This window comes from Scylla paramamosain, chromosome 22 (genome assembly GCF_035594125.1).
Source record: "Scylla paramamosain isolate STU-SP2022 chromosome 22, ASM3559412v1, whole genome shotgun sequence".
NCBI classification, from domain to species: domain Eukaryota; kingdom Metazoa; phylum Arthropoda; class Malacostraca; order Decapoda; family Portunidae; genus Scylla; species Scylla paramamosain.
The window spans coordinates 14,794,930-14,817,429 of NC_087172.1; the positions used below are offsets into that span (position 1 = coordinate 14,794,930).

At 43.1% G+C, this 22,500-nt stretch overlaps 1 protein-coding gene across 5 annotated transcripts in view; it reads right to left on the bottom strand.

Annotated features, from left to right (window-relative positions):
- Positions 1–7,821: 7,821 nt before the first annotated feature.
- The window catches only part of LOC135111657 (cyclin-dependent kinase-like 4), a 90,317-nt gene continuing 75,638 nt past the window's right edge, over positions 7,822–22,500 (bottom strand). For all 5 annotated transcript variants that reach the window (XM_064025193.1, XM_064025194.1, XM_064025197.1 and 2 more), the window contains 7 exons: positions 17,853–18,045; positions 16,969–17,090; positions 15,741–15,904; positions 14,869–15,066; positions 12,912–13,054; positions 12,476–12,598; positions 7,822–11,937 (listed from right to left, as the gene is read on the bottom strand). In XM_064025193.1, coding sequence (XP_063881263.1) covers positions 11,791–11,937; positions 12,476–12,598; positions 12,912–13,054; positions 14,869–15,066; positions 15,741–15,904; positions 16,969–17,090; positions 17,853–18,045 — 1,090 coding nt within the window. In that variant the 3' untranslated portion in view covers positions 7,822–11,790. The remainder of the gene's footprint in view (positions 11,938–12,475; positions 12,599–12,911; positions 13,055–14,868; positions 15,067–15,740; positions 15,905–16,968; positions 17,091–17,852; positions 18,046–22,500) is intronic.

Below are 22,500 nucleotides of genomic sequence, written 5' to 3' on the forward strand. Positions count from 1 at the left end.
CATAGGTCAGGTGTGTCGAGTGTGGAACGTGACGGTACAGCGCAGGTACATGAAGCTGCGAGGTTGTGTGTACCGCGTGGTGCAGATGGTGAGTTGCTGGAATTTTGTTACTTTTTTGGAAGAAATTTTATTCCTTTATCACAGATGCCTACAGGCTTCTGTAGAAGTTTAGAATAAAATCAAATATGAGGTGCGGAAGGGGTCAAGATGATTACCAAATAAAGTAATTCATGTGATTACAGGAAAGTTTTGCGTTCATGTGAGGTGAAGTGAAACCTGGAGTCACAAAATTCCTTAATTGGGAATGAAACATTGAAGCTCTAAATGCATTGTAGTTATAGTCATCTCATTACTCATATAAACCACATATGGTTACATTAAACTGTAGATTTTAAGACCACCAATCAGCTGTTACGTTCTGGGTCACCTCACCAGGAGTGAAACAACTCACACAAGCCACAGAATACCTGTATTCATGTTTTTTTTTTCTATTTTAATGGGACAGGGCAAATCTTGGTCTCAAGTCCAGTCGATATTCCTTGTGTCCAGGCAACCTTAGTGATTACTTGTAACGATTACAGCTATTATCAACCATCCCGTTCTATTTAATGACCCTTAACTATTCCCCTCTTCAGTGACCGTAAGTTATCACCTCTACATTGAGCACACTACTGAATTTAACCAGTTGGTTCTTATCGTCTCTGCCAAAATCACCATTATTGCGTCAAGTAACCTACGACTTGGTATCTGTTCTCTTTAGGCGGCAGCATGCATAATATTTTAGGGTTAGAAGAATATAAAAAGATGTTGAAATTTGAGTCCCACAATATAAGATCCTTGTGATATGGCTAGCGCGCCTTACAGAATCAAGCATCAATGAAACAGAGTGGAATGCTAAGAGCCAAGACCACGCACAGTTACAGCACCTCCCCAAACTTTACGTTTATCACAAAAGTATCCATTATGCAACACCCATCATCAAGCCTCGATTTCTTTGGTTTTTGTACCACTTACTCGCAGACTGTGCCGCTTTATTTTCCTAGATACAATATGCTTGTTCTGAAATTTGTGACTTTTAGCAGGCCTGCATTACACTGTCCACAGAGCTGGTGCGCCGTAAAAGTCCAAAGTGTGCCTTTACTGTACCACTCGGCAACACTTTTACTGTGCCACTCAGCAACAAAGTGAGTGACAACCCTTGTCTATACATTTATTTCCACTATTGGTACAATCTTTATATTGGCAGGTGCTGCTGGCGTCCATCATTGCTTTCCTCAAGGTGTCACGTGAGGATTCAGGTCAGGTCACATTCTTGTTCGTCGTGACCTGTGTCGTCTTGTCTACTGCGATGCTAGTCTTCCTTGTTAATCTGTTGCCGCTGTATCTGCGTCGCTTCTCTCGCCACCGCCAGCAGCAGCAGCAACAGCAGCAGCAGCAGCAGCAGCAGCAGCAGCAACGCAGCTACAACCTGGCTGGTATTTTGGTGAGTATTGGTGTTGGTGAGAATGTATCCGTGAAAGTTGTTCGAAGGGAGTGAGGTGAGTGACAGTCCTCTTTGTGGCAGTCATCGCTGCTGAGCAGGTGCACTACAATACGTAATAGTAGCACCGTCACGTGTTTTCATGCCTTAAAAGAGTGAATGGACTAGGAAGCTTTCCATTGTACATTTTTATTCCTGATACTGAAGCAGAAGCGTGACATTCAGCTATCTCATATAGAGATATATGGATAGACCAATATCATATTTACATGTATAGTTATTTGCATGGAAATGTGTTTTAGCCGTAAAAAAAAACATTGATAAAAATTGATATTGATAATTGACAAAGTAGGTTGAGATGTTGCAGAGGCTCATCCTCCCCTCAGGTTTCCCCTACGCTATGTCCTAGTGTTGGTGGTGGTGGTGGTAGTAGTAGTAGTAGTATTGATGGTGTTAGGTTATCTTCCATTGTCCTGCCAGGAAGCAATCCATGATGGGGTGGCTCTCCTGCTGCTCCTGCCTGCTGCCCTTGTGATCCTGGTGCCGCCCTCTCCCACCAACCTGGTCGCCGCAGCTGCTGTGAGTGCTGCAGGGAGGGGAAGGAGTGAATGCAGTAGCTAATGGAGGAAGGAGTCGAAATTTGGGTGAAAGAAAAGGTTTGAGAATGTGCTGGTGTGAGTGTGAGGGTGATTGTGACAGTGCGCCACATGCGTGAAGACCATTTTAGGCAGCATCACTGTTCAGCTAACACAGCCTGAAATAGTGTACAGTTCACAGATTCATTTACCAAGGTTGTCTTCTCCAAAAAGGGAGGTAGCCAAGACATGGCAAAACTTTCACACTCATTTACACCACTTTTAGTCCCTTGGCCCACGATGGAGAAGAGAAAGTACTCTGCATTCACTTGTCATGCACAATCATTCTACTATGCTCCAGTGTCAGTCCTCTTCCCTTTAAGGCATTCTTCACACTATCTATCCATCCCTTACCTGGCCTGCCTCGCAAGTTCACACCTCAACCTCCATTCTCTCAACATGTCTATGCTATCTCGGCACACATTGCTCTATCTGCCCTGGTAAGTCTCTCACAACACCCGTTTTCCTTCTTACTTCCTCGTTTCTGATTCTGTCCATCAGAGTTTCACGAGTTACACACGTGCTCCTTAGATATCTCGTCTCCATTACATTCAGTCTCTTCTTGTCTGCTACTCCCATACTCTGTCTCAGCACAGTACAGTGCAATAGGCACTGCTATCCCTTTATACAACATTCTCTTTACATTCACTCCAAGTGCCTTTCTCTTTAAATGGTAGTGGTCATCCATTTGGTCTAGGTAGGTGGTTACTTGTTAAAGACCTGATTTTGAACACCAGTTGGCAGGAAGCTCAACCCTTGAAGCCCTCCTCAGTGAGAATCTGTTGTCAGGATAAGAGGACCTGTAGCGAGGCTGGTCCAGGTGTGATAACATGTGACCAGTTTGTGACAACCATTTGTGTATGCATGTATTGCATCAGTGTGTACAGCATTCTTCAGTATTGGTGTATACATAATTCTTGAATATTAAGGAAGGAGATAACTTGTTGCTCATCATATTGGAAGAGGATGAGCAAAGGTAGTGGTGAACTAACAAAGTTAGGTGTCCTCAGGTGGTGACGGTGGTGCTAGTGTTTGTGCTGGCCCTGCAGTGCATGGAGAATATGCAGAGAGGATGCCACCCCTGCCAGTCGTCCCACCACCAACAGGATGATGACGAAGAGACCCTAGCCGACATGGAGTTGCAAGCCCACCCCAGGAGGAGGTACACCACCAACGCCAGGCGAGGAAGGGCTGGACGCTGGTCAAAACTCGGGAAGTACACTGCCTCTCCACCCATTCCCATGACCTCTATGTCCAACTCTCCATTCTCATCCAACTCAAGGTCTTCTCCCCTTCTTGACTCGCCTCGTCCCTCCACGCCCCCTCACTCCTCCTTCCGTCCATCCAGCCCCAGGTTTCCCTCTCGCTCAGAAGCCCTCGGTGGCTTTTCCCTGACCCAAGACGTGGTGTTGAATGATGCGTACAAATATCCCGTGAGTGCCAGTGCTTCACTCGGCATTCCCTTGGCTCTTACCTACCCCCCTGGCCCTTCTCCTTTCCCTAATCTTAAAGGTGGGCAGGTCACCCTTAACCCTGAGTATTCTGTCCCTCCCTCGGTCTCTTCCACCTCGACAACCTACGCCACACCTTACAGTGCCTCGCATTCACCAGACGGCAGTCCTGTTTATGATAATTTGAAAATTTCCACCTCCACCACAGCCTATACCACAACATACCGTGCCTCTGATTCATCTGACCACAGTCCACCTGACCACACCACCACCACCACCATCACCACTTTGCCTGACAGAAGAAACTCGGTTGATTATGGTCCTGTCTCTATAAATTTACCATGTTCCACCACTACCATCACAACTGCCGCTACATTGCCCAACACTACAGATTTAGCTGCCCATGGTCATGTCTATGTAAACTTGCTAACATGTCCCACCACCACCACCACCACCACCACTGACGTAACTGAGCATGATCCTGTCTATGCAAATTTGCCAACACGTCCCATCACCACCACCACCACCACCACCACCACTGACGTAACTGAGCATGATCCTGTCTATGCAAATTTGCCAACACGTCCCATCACCACCACCACCACCACCACCACCACCACCACTGACTTAACCGAGCATGGTCCTGTCTATGCAAATTTGCCAACACGTTCCACCACCACCACCACCACGTTGCCCAACACCACACACTCAGCTGACCATGCTCCTGACTATGTAAACTGGCCGACACGTTCCACCACCACCACTACTGACTTAGCTGACCATGATCCTATCTATGTAAATTTACCATTGCATTCCACCACCACCACCACCACCACAGATCTAGCTGCCCATGAGCCTCTCTATGCAAATTTGCCAAGAACCACCACAACTGAAAACCCCAGTGCACACCACCACCAGCCTGTCACTGACCTTTGATCACCATCATATCACCTGTGTGCGCTTTAATTTGTTGATTCCTCTTTATATAATGGTGTATCAAGTAGCATTTATGATTTGTTAACATTAATGATCACAATTGTTTATTTTTGTTTGCAAGTAAAAGTAATAAAGTTAAAATCAGCAACCCTCAGGTATTTATTGCACTACTAATGCTGCAAGGTTGTGGTGATGTCAAAGTTTGCATACAAGGCTCAGATAGTGTGTTAAGGAACAACAGCCACAAATATCAGGTTTATTAATTACTCAAGTGAATTAGAACAAGATTGTGTTACAGTTGCCTAAGTGATGCATACGTGTATTACGAGGAAAAGAGCCTGGCAGACTCCACCTCACGGCAGACTCCACCTCACGGGGAAAAGAACTAAAACTACAACCCAGACCCCAAAGAAGAAAATGCTGAGGGGGAAAGGACTATGAAAAATTTGTCCCTGCCACCATGAACTCCCAACACCTGGTGCCTCCATGCCAGCAGTGACCATCATGGTGCAGGAGGGAACTCACCAACCAAGAACATGTTTTACTACTGCTTCAGAAGTTTACTTACTAAGTATAAATATTTTTAGTATTTTAGGCTTATAAAATTTGAGTATTTTTTGAAGTGATATTTATGGTCAATGATTTTGGTTCAGTAGTTTTGTAACTAAAGGCAACCTGACATGTCAGTGGTAATTAGCAGAGATGGTCTTGTCTGATGATAGGACTTCCTTTTCCTGTCTGTTCTTGAAATTTGTTGCAAACTTCCTCCAACCAAACTACTTACTCAATATATCTATCTTCACATGTAGTCTATCTAGTTAGTAGAAGATGCGAGCTTCACACGAGTGACCCGGGCTGCTTTTTCCACAGATCTCCACACCTCATCTCTGGTGGTACCTCCATCTCTGTGCTGCTCCCAGTGGCGTCTTCAGGGCTATGCTGTGCCCAACATATTCTACCTCTGGATCTACATGTCTATCCTATCAATACTGTTCCTTGTGGGTCAGACTTGTAGGCTTGCAGTGTTGCAAGTAACAAGCTTCCTAGTGTTCTAAGAATTCTGAGGACTCCCCACTACAGTGACTATTTTTTTATAAAAAAAAAAAAAATTGTAAATTTTTTTTTGTAAAATTTATTTTATAATTTTCTGTGAAATTTATTTTATAGTTTTCTGTAAAATTTATTTTTTTTATAATTTGTAAAATTTATTTTTTTTATAATTTGTAAAATTTATTTTTTTTTTATAATTTGTAAAATTTATTTTTTTTATAATTTTTTTTTGTAAAATCCTGTACTAGTTGCTGTCCGGAGAGTCTCTGAGGTATCCTGAATCAATACACTCGCGTTGTTTAAAACTGGTTTCTATAATCTAATCTTGATGCCAGATATATACATACAAGGAGTGCTTCCTCTGCGGCCCACTGCTTTCTAGCACCAAATCTGGAAGAGCAGGTGACAGGTAACAGCCATCCATGCAGCGTGGCAAGACATCAGACAATTTCAATTACAAAAAAGACACTATGGCTATTTCATGATATGCAATGAATGTCCGTATGTAAAACCATATGGCAGTTTTATATATGGAGTCATATGGCTATGTACTGTAGCACCGTGAAAGGTAGATGAAGAAAATAAGGATGCATCTAAAGGAAGTGAAGTGAGATCGTAAGAATGTCCAGTCAACATTGAAGGATGCATCTAAAGGAAGTGAAGTGAGATCGTAAGAATGTCCAGTCAACATTGAAACAAAGACCGTGAATATCCTGGGGGAAGGGTATTCAGCAGCACAGGCCACCGTTGTTATGCAGAGGCGCATGACAGGAGGAATTGAACAGTGAGAGGGATGTCATGAAGACAGTCAAGCTCAGGAGGCCAGCACCCAACACAAGAAAACGCTACTTACCTACAAATGACGAAGCCTCACCAGCACATCAGCATGTTCTCTGAGCTCCAGGCTGTGACCGCCAGGAGTCTGACAAGAATGACTGACTCCTCTCAGTACACCGCTGCCAAGGTTCCTCACTCGGCATAACACCACAAGTGATGCACCTCCCAGCTGGTGACCCAAACTGGCGTCCTCTTCCTTCTGCTTGGTGAGTTGACTGAAGTATGCCGCGTCAGGGTTGTAATCACGTACACCTCCAAGTCAGCAACCTGGCCATTAACATGCACCACCTGAAATGTGCCGCCACTAGTCAGGACGTGGAGAGGAAGACACAAAGCATTCAGCAGAAAATACCCTGTAGTGTGCCAGCAGGGGAGATTTACTAGTTACAGTGGGATTACCAGAAAAAAAAATATATAGTAGTACTGGGAAGGTAGAATATTGGTCTCAAGTAGATATGCACAGGCCAACACACACACACACACACGGACCCCACGAACTTTGAGTAACTGTACAAGATAGATGTTTCCATTAGCAGAGTGTTAGTTTAAACTGGAGAAAGCCGCCATAACTCGACTAACCACGTCTCTGCTAATCACCTCTCTGGCCTTGGCAACGTCCTAATGCGCCACCACACAGTATTGCGGAAAACAGAGCCACCTGTTAATAATACATTCGCCTCATTCCATAGCACCTACACCTTCACAACTCCATCTCCCTTAAAACTCCCTCTCCCAGTCACCATAAAATGAGTCCTGAGAGGCATGCAAATATAGTGGGGGGAAGCTTGGAATCATGCCGCACGCCCCGCCATGTGGTGACAGCGGGCCACCACACCAACACGAAAGAGGAACAGGCTAAGTTTACACTGCCACAACTCACGTGCAGAGGTTCACACACACACGCACGCCATGCAATACTCGTAGTCCACACAACATCCTCATTTATTTGGCACTACTTAAACTGTGTAGATGTACAAGAATGATGACAAAAAAATAGCAAAACTTACTTCCTTCACAGCTCACTTCCTCCTCTCGCCGCCATGTTGTCTGTTGGCTGATGTTCCAATGCTTCACAAACATACCACGAAAATATATTAAAACATCTGTGGTTATTTATATACCATCCAGAATATTATAATGAATCCTGGATAATATTACAGCTTGAATCAACTGCAGAGATGTAGCAGGATAATAGTACACAGAAATATACTTAAATAATTATCCACAGCATGAAGAGTTAGTGCTTCATAAAAGACACTCAGGGTTCGTTCACTTAGTGTTTCGGCGCTTCGATAATTCTTAACAGGGTGTTGTGGAAATTATTGGAACATTGGAGCGTTTTTTCATGACTAATGAGAAGTTAACACGGACTCTGCACTACCAATGAAGAAAAAATGAAGACCTAGATACCACAGGGCAATAACACAGCCAGTCAAGTCATAGCCATCTGCTTTATATCACACTAGCTTTACATTGCCGGTCTATACGATAACTGCGGCTAATTACTATCATTATTAGTTATTACCATTATTAGAGTACTTACTGAGGACGGCATCAAGATGGTAAAGCTGTATGTATATATAATATGCATACACATCACTCACTGTAACTCAAACACGCACACTTCACGTCTACTCTACAGATATGCGGACGTACGATAGATATTCTTCGGCAACGGTACGACAGTCTGTTCTGGTTAGTTCTGCCCTGCCAAGAGTTCCGTTAAGGTTAACACAAGATACAATAATTAAGTGAAATAAGACTTATTTTTACAAGAGCGAGTTGAAAATTGTGATAATACGTAATAAAATAGATCAAAAACTTAAAAAAGGAGACTAGAATTGTAGAGATGCACAATACAGTAAAGAGAAACACGAAATATAAACTCAACTTACCTAACTGACACGTAATCGAGATAATAATGATGATTTTACCGGGGAAAGAATGCAAAGACATACTAACAGCGGCATGACTAGCAAACAATGGCAAGGTGCTGGGCTTACCTATTACCTGTCACCTGTTACCTCCACACACCGACTCACACTCCCTCACTGCCTCTCATCTCTCATCCTCCGCGGCGCCTTATGACTCCTGTGTTGCGGCGCGCGAGTCAGTCATTCATTCGTTCATCTTTCTAATGTATAACTCCAATGCACATCCACAAGTTTTATGTATTTATATGAATACACACACACACACACACACACACACACACACACACTCTCTCTCTCTCTCTCTCTCTCTCTCTCTCTCTCTCTCTCTCTCTCTACCGCTAGAATTACACATTTTTCTTTAAATATATCATTTCTAGTATCATATCTTCTCTAGTTCACACACACACACACACACACACACCACCACCACCCTCATCCAGCCAATGCTAACCTTCCAATGTTATCTCGCTAACATTAAGTAGCATGGGTGTGTGTGGCCCTCGCCTTCCCCTCCCCACTCTGGCACGCGGGAGCAGGTAGTGGAGGTCCTGAAGGGGCTACGGGACTACAGGGCGCCTACTGCCGAAAGGTGTCTACGGGAAATGAACAGTAAATATCGGAATGGTTAGATTTTTGTTAGTTCTTGTTCTCTGGGAATATATATTGATAGTTTACGAGGATAATTGGCTGTTGTATTGTTATTTATGATAGTTTGGCTGTTGTATTCTGTTATTTTTCATAGTTTTCAAGGATATTTGGCTGTTGTATTGTTATTTTTCATAGTTTTCAAGGATATTTGGCTGTTGTAGTTATTTTTCATAGTTTACAAGGATATTTGGCTGTTGTATTCTGCTATTTTTTGCCTTACTTTCTTGGGAAAAATCTGAATTCCAAGCTATGACGTAAGATTTCATACTAAGTGTCACATTTAAAAATTTTGGTAATCATTCTTTCGACATCGTGAAAATGTATATACGCTACGTAGTTTATGGACATCTGATAATTATTTTTATTCCTTTGCTTTAATTATTTTCGCTATCTTTTGCTTAATTCTCGAGATAAAAAAGAAAAAGAAAACTAAATTCTAAGCTACAACAGAAGATTTTATAATAAACGTCACGCTTAAAAAAAAAAAATATACTCATTCATCATCTTGAGAGAAAAAAAAATAAAATAAATAAAAATACATCCTAAGAAACTAAAGCTAAAAAACACGAAAAATTTACGACACAACAAACGAAAAAGGCGTTACGTACTACAACTCACAAACCAGCGCCTAATGTCACACTAATTTGTACAGGTAAGTAGTGTAGTCAAATCCAGGTAGTGACGCAGGTGTGGAGGTCGCGACACACCTGAAGTGACGCGCTCCGGTCGTCGTGTTTACCCGCCAATGAACGCTACTCAGGTGTGTCTGTAATCTTTCCACGTAGCGGTACAGTCGCGGCCAGAAGCAGGTTAACTTGCGCTCACTTCCACTTTGTTTTGAAATCTTGATCTTAAGTCCACTGATCTACTGACAGCCATCATTATAATCATCAGCATTTCGTATAGCATCTTTATTTCTCCTTATTAATTTGGAATGATATGCTTATGACCCGGTAGTAATCTTGTAAGACGAGTGTGAATAGAGAAGATAACTCAGCACTGAAGACAAACAGAAAACACGGAGGTAGTGAGTGGGGGACGCTGCCAGACCCCTGCTGACCGTCACCACCTGTCCTGGGTCTTGTCTTCTGGCCGTGACTGTACACCACAGCTCATCACTCAGTCTGCTCAGGGAAGATTCAAGCACTCTACCTCTCTTGCTCCAGCTACAGTAAGTCACAAAAACCCAATAACTCTTTAAAACTTTCAGACACGTGCTAACATTTTACAGCCGTACTAACACCTGGTTGACTGTTGCGACAGGATAGGTAGGCACAGTTCTAATCTTTCCTAATCTATGAGGGACACAGGCGGGCCCTCATATCACAGCAAGCCACAGTCTCTTCCGTCAGCACAACACAACACACCGATGCACGACTTGGCGATCCAAACAGCTGATCCACGCTAATGTGATCCAACCCGTTATGACTGTACTCTCGTCTACTTCAGTCCTTATTGGCAAAGAGGTCCGTGTGGAGGTCGTGGCACTCAGCAGGGGAGGGGGAGAAGGGGAGGGCTCCGTTGTGGTTTTTGCCAGAAATTGAGTAACCTTCTCCACTCACGTTATCCAGCAACCTCAAGTCTTCTGATCCACTGACGATGTTTCAAGACTTATCCTCAAATTTTGCATGGCACTTTTTAACCTTTTGGGACTGGCACCCCGATGAACCTATATTTTCTCTCTCTGTTCGTTGCCCTTAAGCCAGCGCCCCTCTTACATAAAAAAAAAAAAAAAAGCCCCCTTAAAAAAACCTGCCAGTTGGTGGAGTTCTACATGGGACTTAGCCAGTATTCAGAAACGCTTCGCTCTCTCACCACTGGTATTTTCAAAGGCCACAGAGATGATTAACCGAATTTTCAAATATGTTTCTACCGTTAACAATGTATAAATCTTGTTAATCTGGCACTAAAACCGTAAAAACATCCTTAAAAACCCGTGCAACTTCAACTAGAGCTTTTTTGATACTATCGGAGGTGCTACGCTGGAATGTTTCATAATGTGGTCCTTAGAATGGCGGGGATGGCAGAACACGATGGTAGTGAGTGAGAAAGGTTACTCATCTCCTGACGGGACAGTACACGCCCTTCAGTCTGGCGTGGCGAGGGTCAACAGCAGCTTCCAGCCTTAACACACTATAGGTAGGTAAGTGCGCAGAGCCACGCGCGTCTCACTGCGGGGAACTAAACTATTTTGTCAGGTTGTCATTTACTACTACAGGCATTTTCTAAACTTATGCAGTCTTCAGTTGTTAGTTAGTAGGGTAAATATAAAGGTAAGTGTATTTTTTTTTATAGTGGACGAGTGACTGGGGATGATTCTAATTGTAAACGTCTTAAGATTTTCCACTGATATCCATAATTAGATTAAACATGTCGTTGTAATGAAAACGTTAAGTAAAGTCACATATTTCATTGTTGTCTGTGTCATTCACCTTATCTAACCTAACCTAGCTGCCATGTACAGCCTCCTAAGTCATTTTCTACATAAAAATAGTAATCACAAAGGTAATGACGAATACAACAATGAAATACGTAACGTTACTAATAGTTTCGTGCGCCGTGCGTGAGTTGGGCGTGGCTCTGTGCGGGTACCGAGGAGACAGCTAGGAGGAGTTGTATTTGCGGTACAGAATGGCGTACAGGTCGCCTTTGTCCAGCATGGAGGGGGGCTGTCTGCTCCCCGGGGGGCTGGACTTGGGGGCCGCGCGCGCAACTGCCCCGTTGAGAGGCTTGGTGACGGCGTTGTCCTGGGGCGGTGAGGGGGACGGGATAAGAGTGTTGGGTAAGGCTGGCGGCCGCTGAAGCCCTGCGCCATTTTGTCAAATGGTGGGGAGGTGGTCGAAGTTACGCGTGCCTCGGTGCATGGGGTGCCTGATGTCCGGCGAGGAGGAGGTGGACATGGACCCACCGCCCACCGGGGTGCTGGCCAGCTGCGGCAGGAGCATCGAGCCGGACACCGAGGGGTTCTGAAACACACACATACGTAATACACTACACGGTGTCTTGCAGTCTTGGTGCGCCAAGTCTTCAGTGGCGCGTGTCGACAACCATACGGGTGAGTATAAGTCAACAGTGCAGCTTTTCATGATTTTTCTGAAGGGTTACTAATCTGATTTATCATCGCATTCTATGGATGTACGAGTATTTGAGGCTGTTACTAGAACATCATCAGCTGCAACGAAGAGAAGGAGGAGGAAGAGGAGGAGGAGGAGGAGGAGGAGGAGGAGGAGGAGGAGGAGGAGGAGGAGGAGGAGGAGGAGGAGGAGGAGGTGGAGGAGGAGGAGGAAGAGGAGGAGGCGTGACTTTTGCATCTACTAAGTCTGCGGCGATTACAGTTGTATAATGAACAACTATATAGCCATATATTATTTACGTAATTGTACGAATATTTTCTATTTAGTTGCGTCATACAGAACTTACGGGTTGTAGAACATATAAATCTGCTTTGGTGTGTTTACATGCTTACACACACACACACACACACACACACACACACACACACACCTTTAGTCTGTCATGTTCCAGCTGGTCCTCCTCGGGAATCTTGAAGGAGAAGCCCTTGAAGTAGTCGTGGTCAGTCAGTTGGTCGCAGGTCCACCTCTTGCTCGGGTCGCGGTCGATGCATCTCTGCAACGCGAGGCGGACACTCAGCCAGTGCTTACAACAACTAAACTCTGATAACAATTGCTTGTATTTCTAAATCTTTCGGCGCCGGATCTGATTTACTTTTCATTCACTGCGACATGTAACGATTTCTATTACTGAAAACCCTGTGCAGAATATTTACAGGCACTTACAATATCTAGTCAGTGTAATGTTCAGAGTTGTCAGTAGAATAAAACTATATGCCCCAGGATGTCTTGTGACTGATGAATGGTGTGTTAAGGGAACAGTGGCGGGGCGGCAAGCGTGTGCAGCCTCACTGAGCGATTCTTCTCACCTTGAGAAAGTCGACACCTTCTCTAGGGAAAGCTTTCGGCATTTTGGCGTCGAGTGTCTCCACGCCATCGGGCTCCGGGATGCTGAGGCCGCGGAAAAACTCGTTGTCCTTGAATATCCTCATGTGGTCCGGCAGAAGGTCGCCTGGAGGGAAGAAAAGTGACTTAGAGGGAAGCAAACACTCAGCATCTACAGAGACTAACACAGCGGTAGAGCAACACATGAAAGCGCATTAAAATTCATTCTCCTAGATCCTTAAGTGGTCTGGCACGAGGTTGTCTAGTCTAGAGGGAAGGAAAATGACTTACAGAGAAGCGAAAGGTACTCGTCATTCTCAGAAACTTATAATAAAGATCGTAAAACAAGAAAGGGTAAAAGAAAACTCGTTGTTCTTCTATATTCTCATGTGGTCAGGCAGGAGATCATAGAGAAGGAAGAAGAGAACCAACAGACACTTAACATGTGTACGCAAACTTATACTGAGGTTAGTAAAAGAGTAGAGAAAACTTGTTGTTGTTCTATATGTTATGTGGCAGGAGATCGCCAAGAGAATGACTGAGAGAGAAGCGAGAGAGAGGGATAATATGCAAGTCTGTTCTCGAAGGTCCGGTGATGGCTTTAGTTTAGACTGTTGATGTGATGGATTGCTGGTCTTATTGAAGAAGAAGAAGAAGAAGAAGAAAAGAAAGAGAAGAAAACAGCAACAACAACAACAACAACAACAACAACAACAACAACGACAACAACAACAACGGCAACAACAACAACGGCAACAACAACAACGGCAACAAACAACAACAACAACGAAACGACAGCAATGATGAAGATGCAGCTTACCAAAAGAAAAAGAAAAAAAAAAGGAAAAGAAAAAAAAAACGAAGAAAAAATTAAGAAAAACAAAAAGTAAAAAAAAAAGAAAACTGATACACAACAGATACAAGAAAGAAAGAAGGAAAGAAAGAAAGAAAGAAAGAAGAAAGGAAGAAAGAAAGAAAGAGGAAGCGGTCCAAATGATATTATTCCACAAATTTGGAGAAGAAATAATGAATGCGATGATAATGGTGCTATGAATAATGCGGAGCAGGCGCCCGCACCCCGGCTAACAAGGCTGCGGCACCATAACTATCCGGGATTTATGAAAGGGGATACTGGAGATAAATAAATAAATACCTGCCCTAATGGATGCTTCTAATGACACGAGAAGAAGACCTTATGCTATCTTTGGCTCCCCGAGGCTAATGCAGGTAATGGAACAGCCTGATACACACGGACAGACAGACAGACAGATAGACAAACAGACATATAAATAGATAAACAGACAGATAGATAAGCAGATAGATATACAGCCAGACAGACAGAGGATAGACAAACAGATATAAACAGATAAACAGACAGATAGATAAACTGATAGATATACAGCCAGACAGACAGACAGAGATAGACGAACAGACATAAATAGATAAACAGACAGATAGATAAACAGATAGATATACAGCCAGACAGACTAACAGACAGACTGACGCAGAAAGATGGAGACAGACAGAGAAATACATAAACAAATAGATACATAGACATAAATAGACAGATAAACTCACAGACAGACAGAAACACACACACACACACACACACACACACACATCAAGGTGGCTCAGTGGTGAAATTTTCGTATAACAAACTTAATGCCACGTATTCGAAACTAGCGTAACGTAACATAACCTAACCCAATCAAACTCAATTTACCTTTACCTAAATTTTACATTACCTTACCTTACAAATCCTAGGCAAAGCAAACCAAAGCAAACTAAATCTAACCTAACCTAATTTAACGTAACATAACCTAACCTAACCAAACTTAACCTAATCTATCCTTACATGACCCAACTTAACCTAATTTCACCTTATTCAGCTTAACCTAACGTAACTTGACCTAACATAACCTAATCCAACCCAACACCCACCTAGCGTCTTGCGGATGAGGTAGAGCTGGTCCACATCAGATTTCCCGGGCCACAGCGCTTCGCCCTTCACCAGCTCAGCCAGCACGCAGCCGATGGCCCACACGTCTACCGCGGTGCCATAGTGCGTGTCCCCCACCAGGAGCTCCGGCGCACGATACCACCGGGTCGCCACGTAGTCCGTCAGGTTGTCTCCGGGACCTGGGGGAGTGGCAGGGTGAAGGTTGTCAGTGGTGGTGGTAGGGGGAGGAAAGAGTGTGTGTGTGTGTGTGTGAAGGAGGAAGAGGGATGAAAGTGTGTGAGTGAGGAATGAATGAATGAAGGAAGGAAAGAAGGGAGGAAGGGAGGGGGAAGGAAGGAGGACGAGGAAGAATATAAAGGAATATAAAGGAAAAACAGACAGCAACAACCCTACTGGCCCTATCGAGGCTGTTTGTGTGACTTTGTTGCCACTACAGATCCTATGATTTTGACGTAAAAGGACAGCGAGATCAAAGAAAGGAGGAGGAGGAGGATTAGGATTAGGAGGAGGAGGAGGAGAGGAGGAGGAGAAAAATAGTAGTAGTAGTAGTAGTAGCACTTGAATTAACACCATCACGGTAGTAGTAGTAGTAGTAGTAGTAGTAGTAGTAGTAGTAGTAGTAGTAGTGGTGGTGGTAGTAGTAGTATAGTAGAAGTAGTAGTAGTAGTAGTAGTAGTAGTAGTAGTAGTAGTAGTAGTAGTAGAAGTAGTAGTAGTAGTAGTAGGACCAGTATCAGTAGTAGCAGTAGAAGGTATAAGACGATCATATAAGCAATAGTAACAGCATCATCATCACCACCACCACCACCACCACCACCACACCAGCAGTCAGCCTCGCATCACGCAACACGTACTCAACATGCGAGCGAAGCCGAAGTCACACAGCTTGACCACGCCGCTCTTCGTGAGGAGGATGTTCTCAGGCTTCACGTCGCGGTGGATGCAGTTGTGCTTGTGGCAGTAGCCGATGGCCTGCACCAGCTGGTACGTGATCTTCTTCACCTTCTCCTCCGGCAACCTGCGCCAGATTACATTAGATTGCATTAGAGTAGGGACAGGCATCTTAGTGCGCCTTTTTTTTTAACAGGAAAGTCAGAAACGAAAACACACACACACACACACACACACACACACACACACAGAAAAAGAAAAAAAACTTTTATATTTCCACAGGTTTATTTTAATTGTTGCTGAAAGTTGCCACAAATTGACAACATTTTATATAAACGTTTATGAAGAAAAAAGGGAAAAAAAAGAGGAAAAGTTCACCAGACAAAAGGTTATTTATCAAAGAACATAAAAAGAAAATTGCATTATAAAATTTACACGAATCTATTTCAATTGCTACTCTGCGTAAATCACCACAATATAAACGTTTATGAAATAAATAAATAAATAAATAAATAAAACGTTTATTAAGGAATATGAAAAGACTGTTTACAAAAGACACACGAGCTTATTTTCATTGTTACTCTAAATTTTCACAAACCTCCCACAATACGACACTTTACAAAATGTTCTCTACTGCAATATTGTTTTCTCTCTTTCTAGATGTAACGGTTTTATTCCACGTACTGTGATAGTGTTGTTCATATTTCATTCATTCAATTATCAGATAGTCATGCATTTATCATTTTACGACAACCTTTCAACTGCAGCATTTAGGAGATACAGGAGGAGGAACAGGAGGAGGAGGAGGAGGAGGAGGAGGAGGAGGAGGAGGAGGAGGAGGAGGAGGAGGAGGAGGAGGAAAAAACAGAAGTGGTAGTGGTAATGATGAATAAGAATTAATAATAAGAATAAGTAATAAGAATAAGAATAATAATAAGAAAAAGAAAGAAAGGAGGAAACAAATAAACAAAGAAAAAAGAAAATGGAAAAACAAGAAGGAAGAGAAACAGAGAGAGATCCCCTTCTTTCTTTTACCTTCTTCATGCTCTAACCCAGTGTTCCTCTTACATAAAAAAAAAAAAAGTAAAGGGGAACCTCTAAGTTCTTCTAAGCCAGCGTCTCTCTTACATAAAAAAAAAAAAGACAGAAGGAAGAGAAACGGTAGGAGGATGAACACAGAAGGACACTTACCCTTTAGGATTACTCTCCAGTTCATTAAGCACAGTCCGGTCACAGAACTCAAAGACCAGGTGTAGTTTCCTCTTCCTTCTGAACACCTCGATTAGGTTGATCAAGTTAGGGTGGTGAAGTTGCTGGAAGAGGAAGAAGAAGAGCAGGGAGTGAATTGTTAGTTGGCTGGGTTGGTGGAATGGTGGAAAAGAAAAGGAAATTGGTAGGAAAGTTAAGGTGGGGAAATGATGAATTGAGCTGGTTGGTTGAGTGTCTGGTTAGTTAGTTAGCTTGTTAGTTAGTTAGTTCGTTCATTTGTTTGCTTTGCTATATTGTTGGACGATTGGTTAGTTTGGGGGAAAGGGAGGGAGGGATGAAGACTGTAAGGGGGGAGGAGAGAGAGAGAGAGAGAGAGAGAGAGAGAGAGAGAGAGAGAGAGAGAGAGAGAGAGAGAGAGAGAGAGAGAGAGAGAGAGAGAGAGAGAGACTACTACTACTACCACTACAATAACTAAAATAACAACTACGTACAACTATCAACAGCAATCCAAACAGCTACTTTTAATAATTCACCTTCAAAATTACAGAAAAGAAAGAACTATTGTACATACATTAGATAAAAAAAAAAAAAGCTTGTGTATTTCAAGTCTAGTCTCTGTTTACTGTATTTTCTACTATACAACACTACAACAACAACCATACCTACTACTACCATTACTACTACTATTACTATCACTGTCCGTTTCTTCTATTACTGCTATCCTTTTCTTCTACTATCACCTTCTTAGTAGTCCTAAATCAGATCACCTCGTGGGGCCTGCAAGATCTGTTGTAGCCTGTGTATCTATGTAATTCTATGCTGCTACTACTACTACTACTACTACTACTACTACTAGCACCAATCACCTTCAGCATACGTATCTCCCTCAAGGCGATCTTCTTGATAAGCGGGTCATCCTCAGACTCCACAAACTTCTTGATGGCCACCAGGCTCCCTGTCTCCCTATTGCGACACTTGTACACTACGCCATAGGACCCCTCGCCAATCTTGCTCAGCTTCTCGTACTTCTCCATCAGGCGCGAGGACACCCGGGTTCTCCTGACGGGGCAAGAAGAGAATGTTGATCAGTCTGTCTATCTGTGTCTGTCTGTGTGTCTGTCGATATTCTGAAACTTTTTTGACAGTATACTGATTGGTTTCAAGAGGCTCTAGTTGAAGTTACACGAGTTTTTAAGGGTGTTTTTACGGTTCTAGTGACAGATTAGCAAGACTTCTACATTATTAGCTGGAGAAACACTTTTGACAACCCCAAAACAACACAGCATTATGAAGACCAAAAAATAACACATTATGAAGATCACGAAACAACACAACATTAAAAAGACCTCCCAAAACAACAACAACAACAACAACAACAACAACACAGCATTATAAAAATCCCCAAAACAACATCATGAAGACCCCCAAAACAACACAACATTATGAAGACCCCCAAAACAACACAACATCATCAGGAGCCCCAGACAAGACCAGGCCACCATCAAGGCAGGTCTGAGTGCTCCCCAAAACTGGACATCCACAAGTGAGGCGAGCAGTGAATAATTAAGAAGGTAAATAACACGACATCGAAATTCTCAAGGTCGTCTGAGTTACAGTTAAACGATTTCTGTGTGTGTGTGTGTGTGTGTGTGTGTGTGTGTGTGTGTTTGTGTGTGTGTGTGTGGGTAGATGGGTGGGTGTGTTGCTTATTCTTCGTGATCTTTTGTTACTATAATTCTTTACTGCAATACATATTTGATTTAAGTCAAACTATTATGAAATTGTCTTGTTTTTTATTACAATGTCAACCGTAATGTGTGTGATTTGTGTATTGTAAAGCTGTGATCAATAAACTATTACTACTACTACTACTACTACTACTACTGCAAGACAAACAGGGAAACAGACAGACAGAAAAAAAAAAAAACAAAGACAAATAAACAGACGAAATTACAAGCAAAAGGACAGAGATGAAAGACGGCAAATAGACAAAGAAGCAAGTAAGCGAACAGACGTATTAACTACTGTGTGTGTGTGTGTGTGTGTGTGTGTGTGTGTGTGTGTGTATGTGTGTGTGTGTGTGTGTGTGTGTGTTTAGGGATATTTTTAGGTGAAAGCAGCGTCTGTACAGGATGCATGGATAACTTTAGGCAAATGTCAACTTAAGTTTTGCAGGACGCCTTGCCTTTTACGGAACACAAGACTACGTACATAATGCATCGTGACAGATTATTCAATACACACAGGTAACAACGGACATCCTCAGGTAAGGCAAGGTAAAGTATAGCTCGATAAGTTCGTATATCATCCAAGTAAAGTGTTTCTCAGACGTGTTCTTGGCTCACCAGGTAACTGTGTATCGCTCACGTGTGTAGGCAAAGTTAGAGTACAGAGGACAGGTAAATAAAAGGCAGGTGTGTGTTTACTGCTTCTTGATGTTACTGTTCTGGTGTAGTTTGTGGGTTTGTTCTACGTCTAAACATGGCTCGCTATTGTCTTAATCCACTTACGAACTGTTAAAGTGACACACACACACACACACACACACACACAGAGAGAGAGAGAGAGAGAGAGAGAGAGAGAGAGAGAGAGAGAGAGAGAGTTGTCCTCCTCAAACTACTACTACTACTACTACTACTACCACCACCACAACCACCACCTCAACATCCCCCGCGTCCTCCTGTTCCGTTTTCTTTCATCGAACACTCACTCCTGAAGCGCCAGAAATTAATAACGCCTTGGAGCAAACAGTGGGGCGGCCGTGTGTCTTCGCCTCTAATAGAAAAATAGCCTGCGTGTCTCGGATTAGTGGCGGTGATCGGAGAGGCTTCTTTCCCGCAGCGGTCCCAGATAATTATGATGACTACCTGCTGGGGGTGACTTCGCTATCGGGGGGCCAGGAGAGGAGGGGGTTGAGTGGCGGGTTGGTAATGAAACGTAACGGTAGATTTGGGTATAAAATGTAGTTAGCAGATAAAAAAAGACATGGTAGATGAAATAGAGAGTTACATTAAGAAAGACTGGAGGGGTTTGTAATGAAAAGCAGCGGTGTATTTGAGCAGAACAGCCAGATGGTAGAGAGGTAGACGAAAATGTGGAGGGGGTTTATAATGAAAAGCCGCGGTAAATTTGAGTATAAAGGCTATAATTGGTAGACGTAGTGCGTACAGTTAAACACAGTGCATTGCCGTGGTAGATAATTGAGGCTACACGAGGCTGAGATGATGCGGGGTGGTGAAGAAAATGATGAGTAGTTGCGTAAGAAAATGCACCAAAGAAAACGATAATAGTGTACGATAACTTTATTTTCGTTCCTCTTACAGATAACACATTTAATCCACAGGAATAAATTGTTTACTTTGATTCTCTTAATATACTAGTAAATGAGTGAGTGTTATTACTGATAGATAGATAGACGGATAGATAGATAGACGGACAGATATATAGATAGATAGACAGATAAACGGACAAGTAGATAGATAGATAGATAAATAGATAGACAGATAGATAGACAGATAGACGGACAGACAGATAGAAAAATAGATAGATATAGTAGTAGAAGTAGTACACAAACACACACACACACACACACACACACACACACACACACACACACACACACACACACGACAAGCTGTTTACACGCTCACACATACACACAAATCCATCATGCTCATGGCACACAACAGGTTATTAAGGTCATGGTGCGCACAAGGTCACGTCAGGTCAAGACACTGCTGACTCCATGCATAGTAGTAGTAGTAGTAGTAGTAGTAGTAGTAGTTTGTTTTTTGAGTTTCTCCTCCTCCTCCTTCTCTTCTTCCTTAATTGTCATTCTCTTCCTCCTTCTCTTTCTCCTCCTCCTTCCCTACAACAACCACTACTACTACTACTACTACTACTACTACTACTATCACCACTACTATTATTCTTCCTTCTCCTCTTCCCCAAAATACTACAACACCTCCAAGGACACACACCCACACTAACACCCTCCTTCCCCTTCCTTCTCCCCTGACCTGCTTGTCCCTGAATCCATGACCCCTTAGCTTCTGACCCCAGCCCCTCCATCTCACCCCCTTCAGCCCCCTAATTTAAGCTGCTCAAAGAAAACACGATATCTTAATTTTAATGTGTGCTGACTTGTTCATTCCTCTCTCTCTCTCTCTCTCTCTCTTGCTCGCTCGCTCTTGTTTTTTTTTCTTTATTAATTTTTCAGTTTACTTAATCTCTTAATTCTCCCTCGATTTTTATATTTGATCTTTTCACATTTTTCTTTTCATTATTTTGTTCATCTCTTCATCGCATCATTATTTTTTTTCTCCTTCCTTCTTTTCCGCCTGTTTATGTCTGTTTATCTGAGTGCATGTTTCTCCATCTTCCTGTCTATTCGTATGTCTGTCTATCTGTCTGTTTACCTGTCTACCTGTCTACCTGTCTGTCTGTCTGTCTGTCTGTCTGTTTACCTGTCTGTCTGTCTGTCTGTCTACCTACCTGTTTGTATATATATCTATCCTTCGGCCTATCTATCTCGGTTATCATCTGTCTCTGTCTGTCTGTGTGTCTGTCTGTCTGTCTGTATATATGTATGTATATGTATGTAAGTATGTTTATCTTCCTATTTATTTGTCTCTGTCTATCTTTGTCTATCTATCTATCTATCTATCTATCTTCCTATCTGTCTATTTATGTGTGTGTCTGTTCACCTATCTGTCTCTGTGCGTCCGTCTGCCTGCCTGCCAGCCTGCCTGTCTCTGCGGCGCGGCGTGGAGTGGAGTGGCGTGGCGGGGCGGCAGGTGGCGTGCGTGAGGTACTTGGCACACCTTTGTTTGCTTTTAGTTTAATCATCTTAAGCCACACTAACCCGCAGAGAGGAGGAGGAGGAGGAGGAGGAATGATATAATGGGCAGAGAGAGAGAGAGAGAGAGAGAGAGAGAGAGAGAGAGAGAGAGAGAGAGAGAGAGAGAGAGAGAGAGAGAGAGAGAGAGAGAGAGGACAGGAAGGCAGGTACACAAAAAGATGCAGACAAACGGACATACAAATACACAAAAATTGACGCAAGAAAAACAGACAGTCAAACAAAACAGACAGAAAAGAAAACGAAGAAGTAGACAAACAGACAGACAAAATTATAAATACGAGAAAGAAAAACCGAAAAAAAAGCTTCGAAAACGAGAAACGAAACGAACAAACACGGACAGACAGACAGACAGACAGACAGACAGACAGACAGAGGGGAGCAGGGGGCGCCAAAAGCAGGTCACGTGGGCCTACTAATCACAGCCATTCCGCGCCATTTGTGAGACTAATTGGAAGCCTTAAATTGTGGGTCGCCAGCTGATGCGCCGGGAGGAGGTCAACGGCAGAGGTCAGGGGTCATGAGGAGGAGCAGGAGAAGGAAGAGGAAGGGTTAGTAGTGCAGATAGCAGAGTCCTCTTCTTATTAATAGTTTTCCCTTCCTCTTTCTTCCCCTTCTGCTCTTCCTTCCTCCTCCTCCCTCCTTTTCCAAGTCTT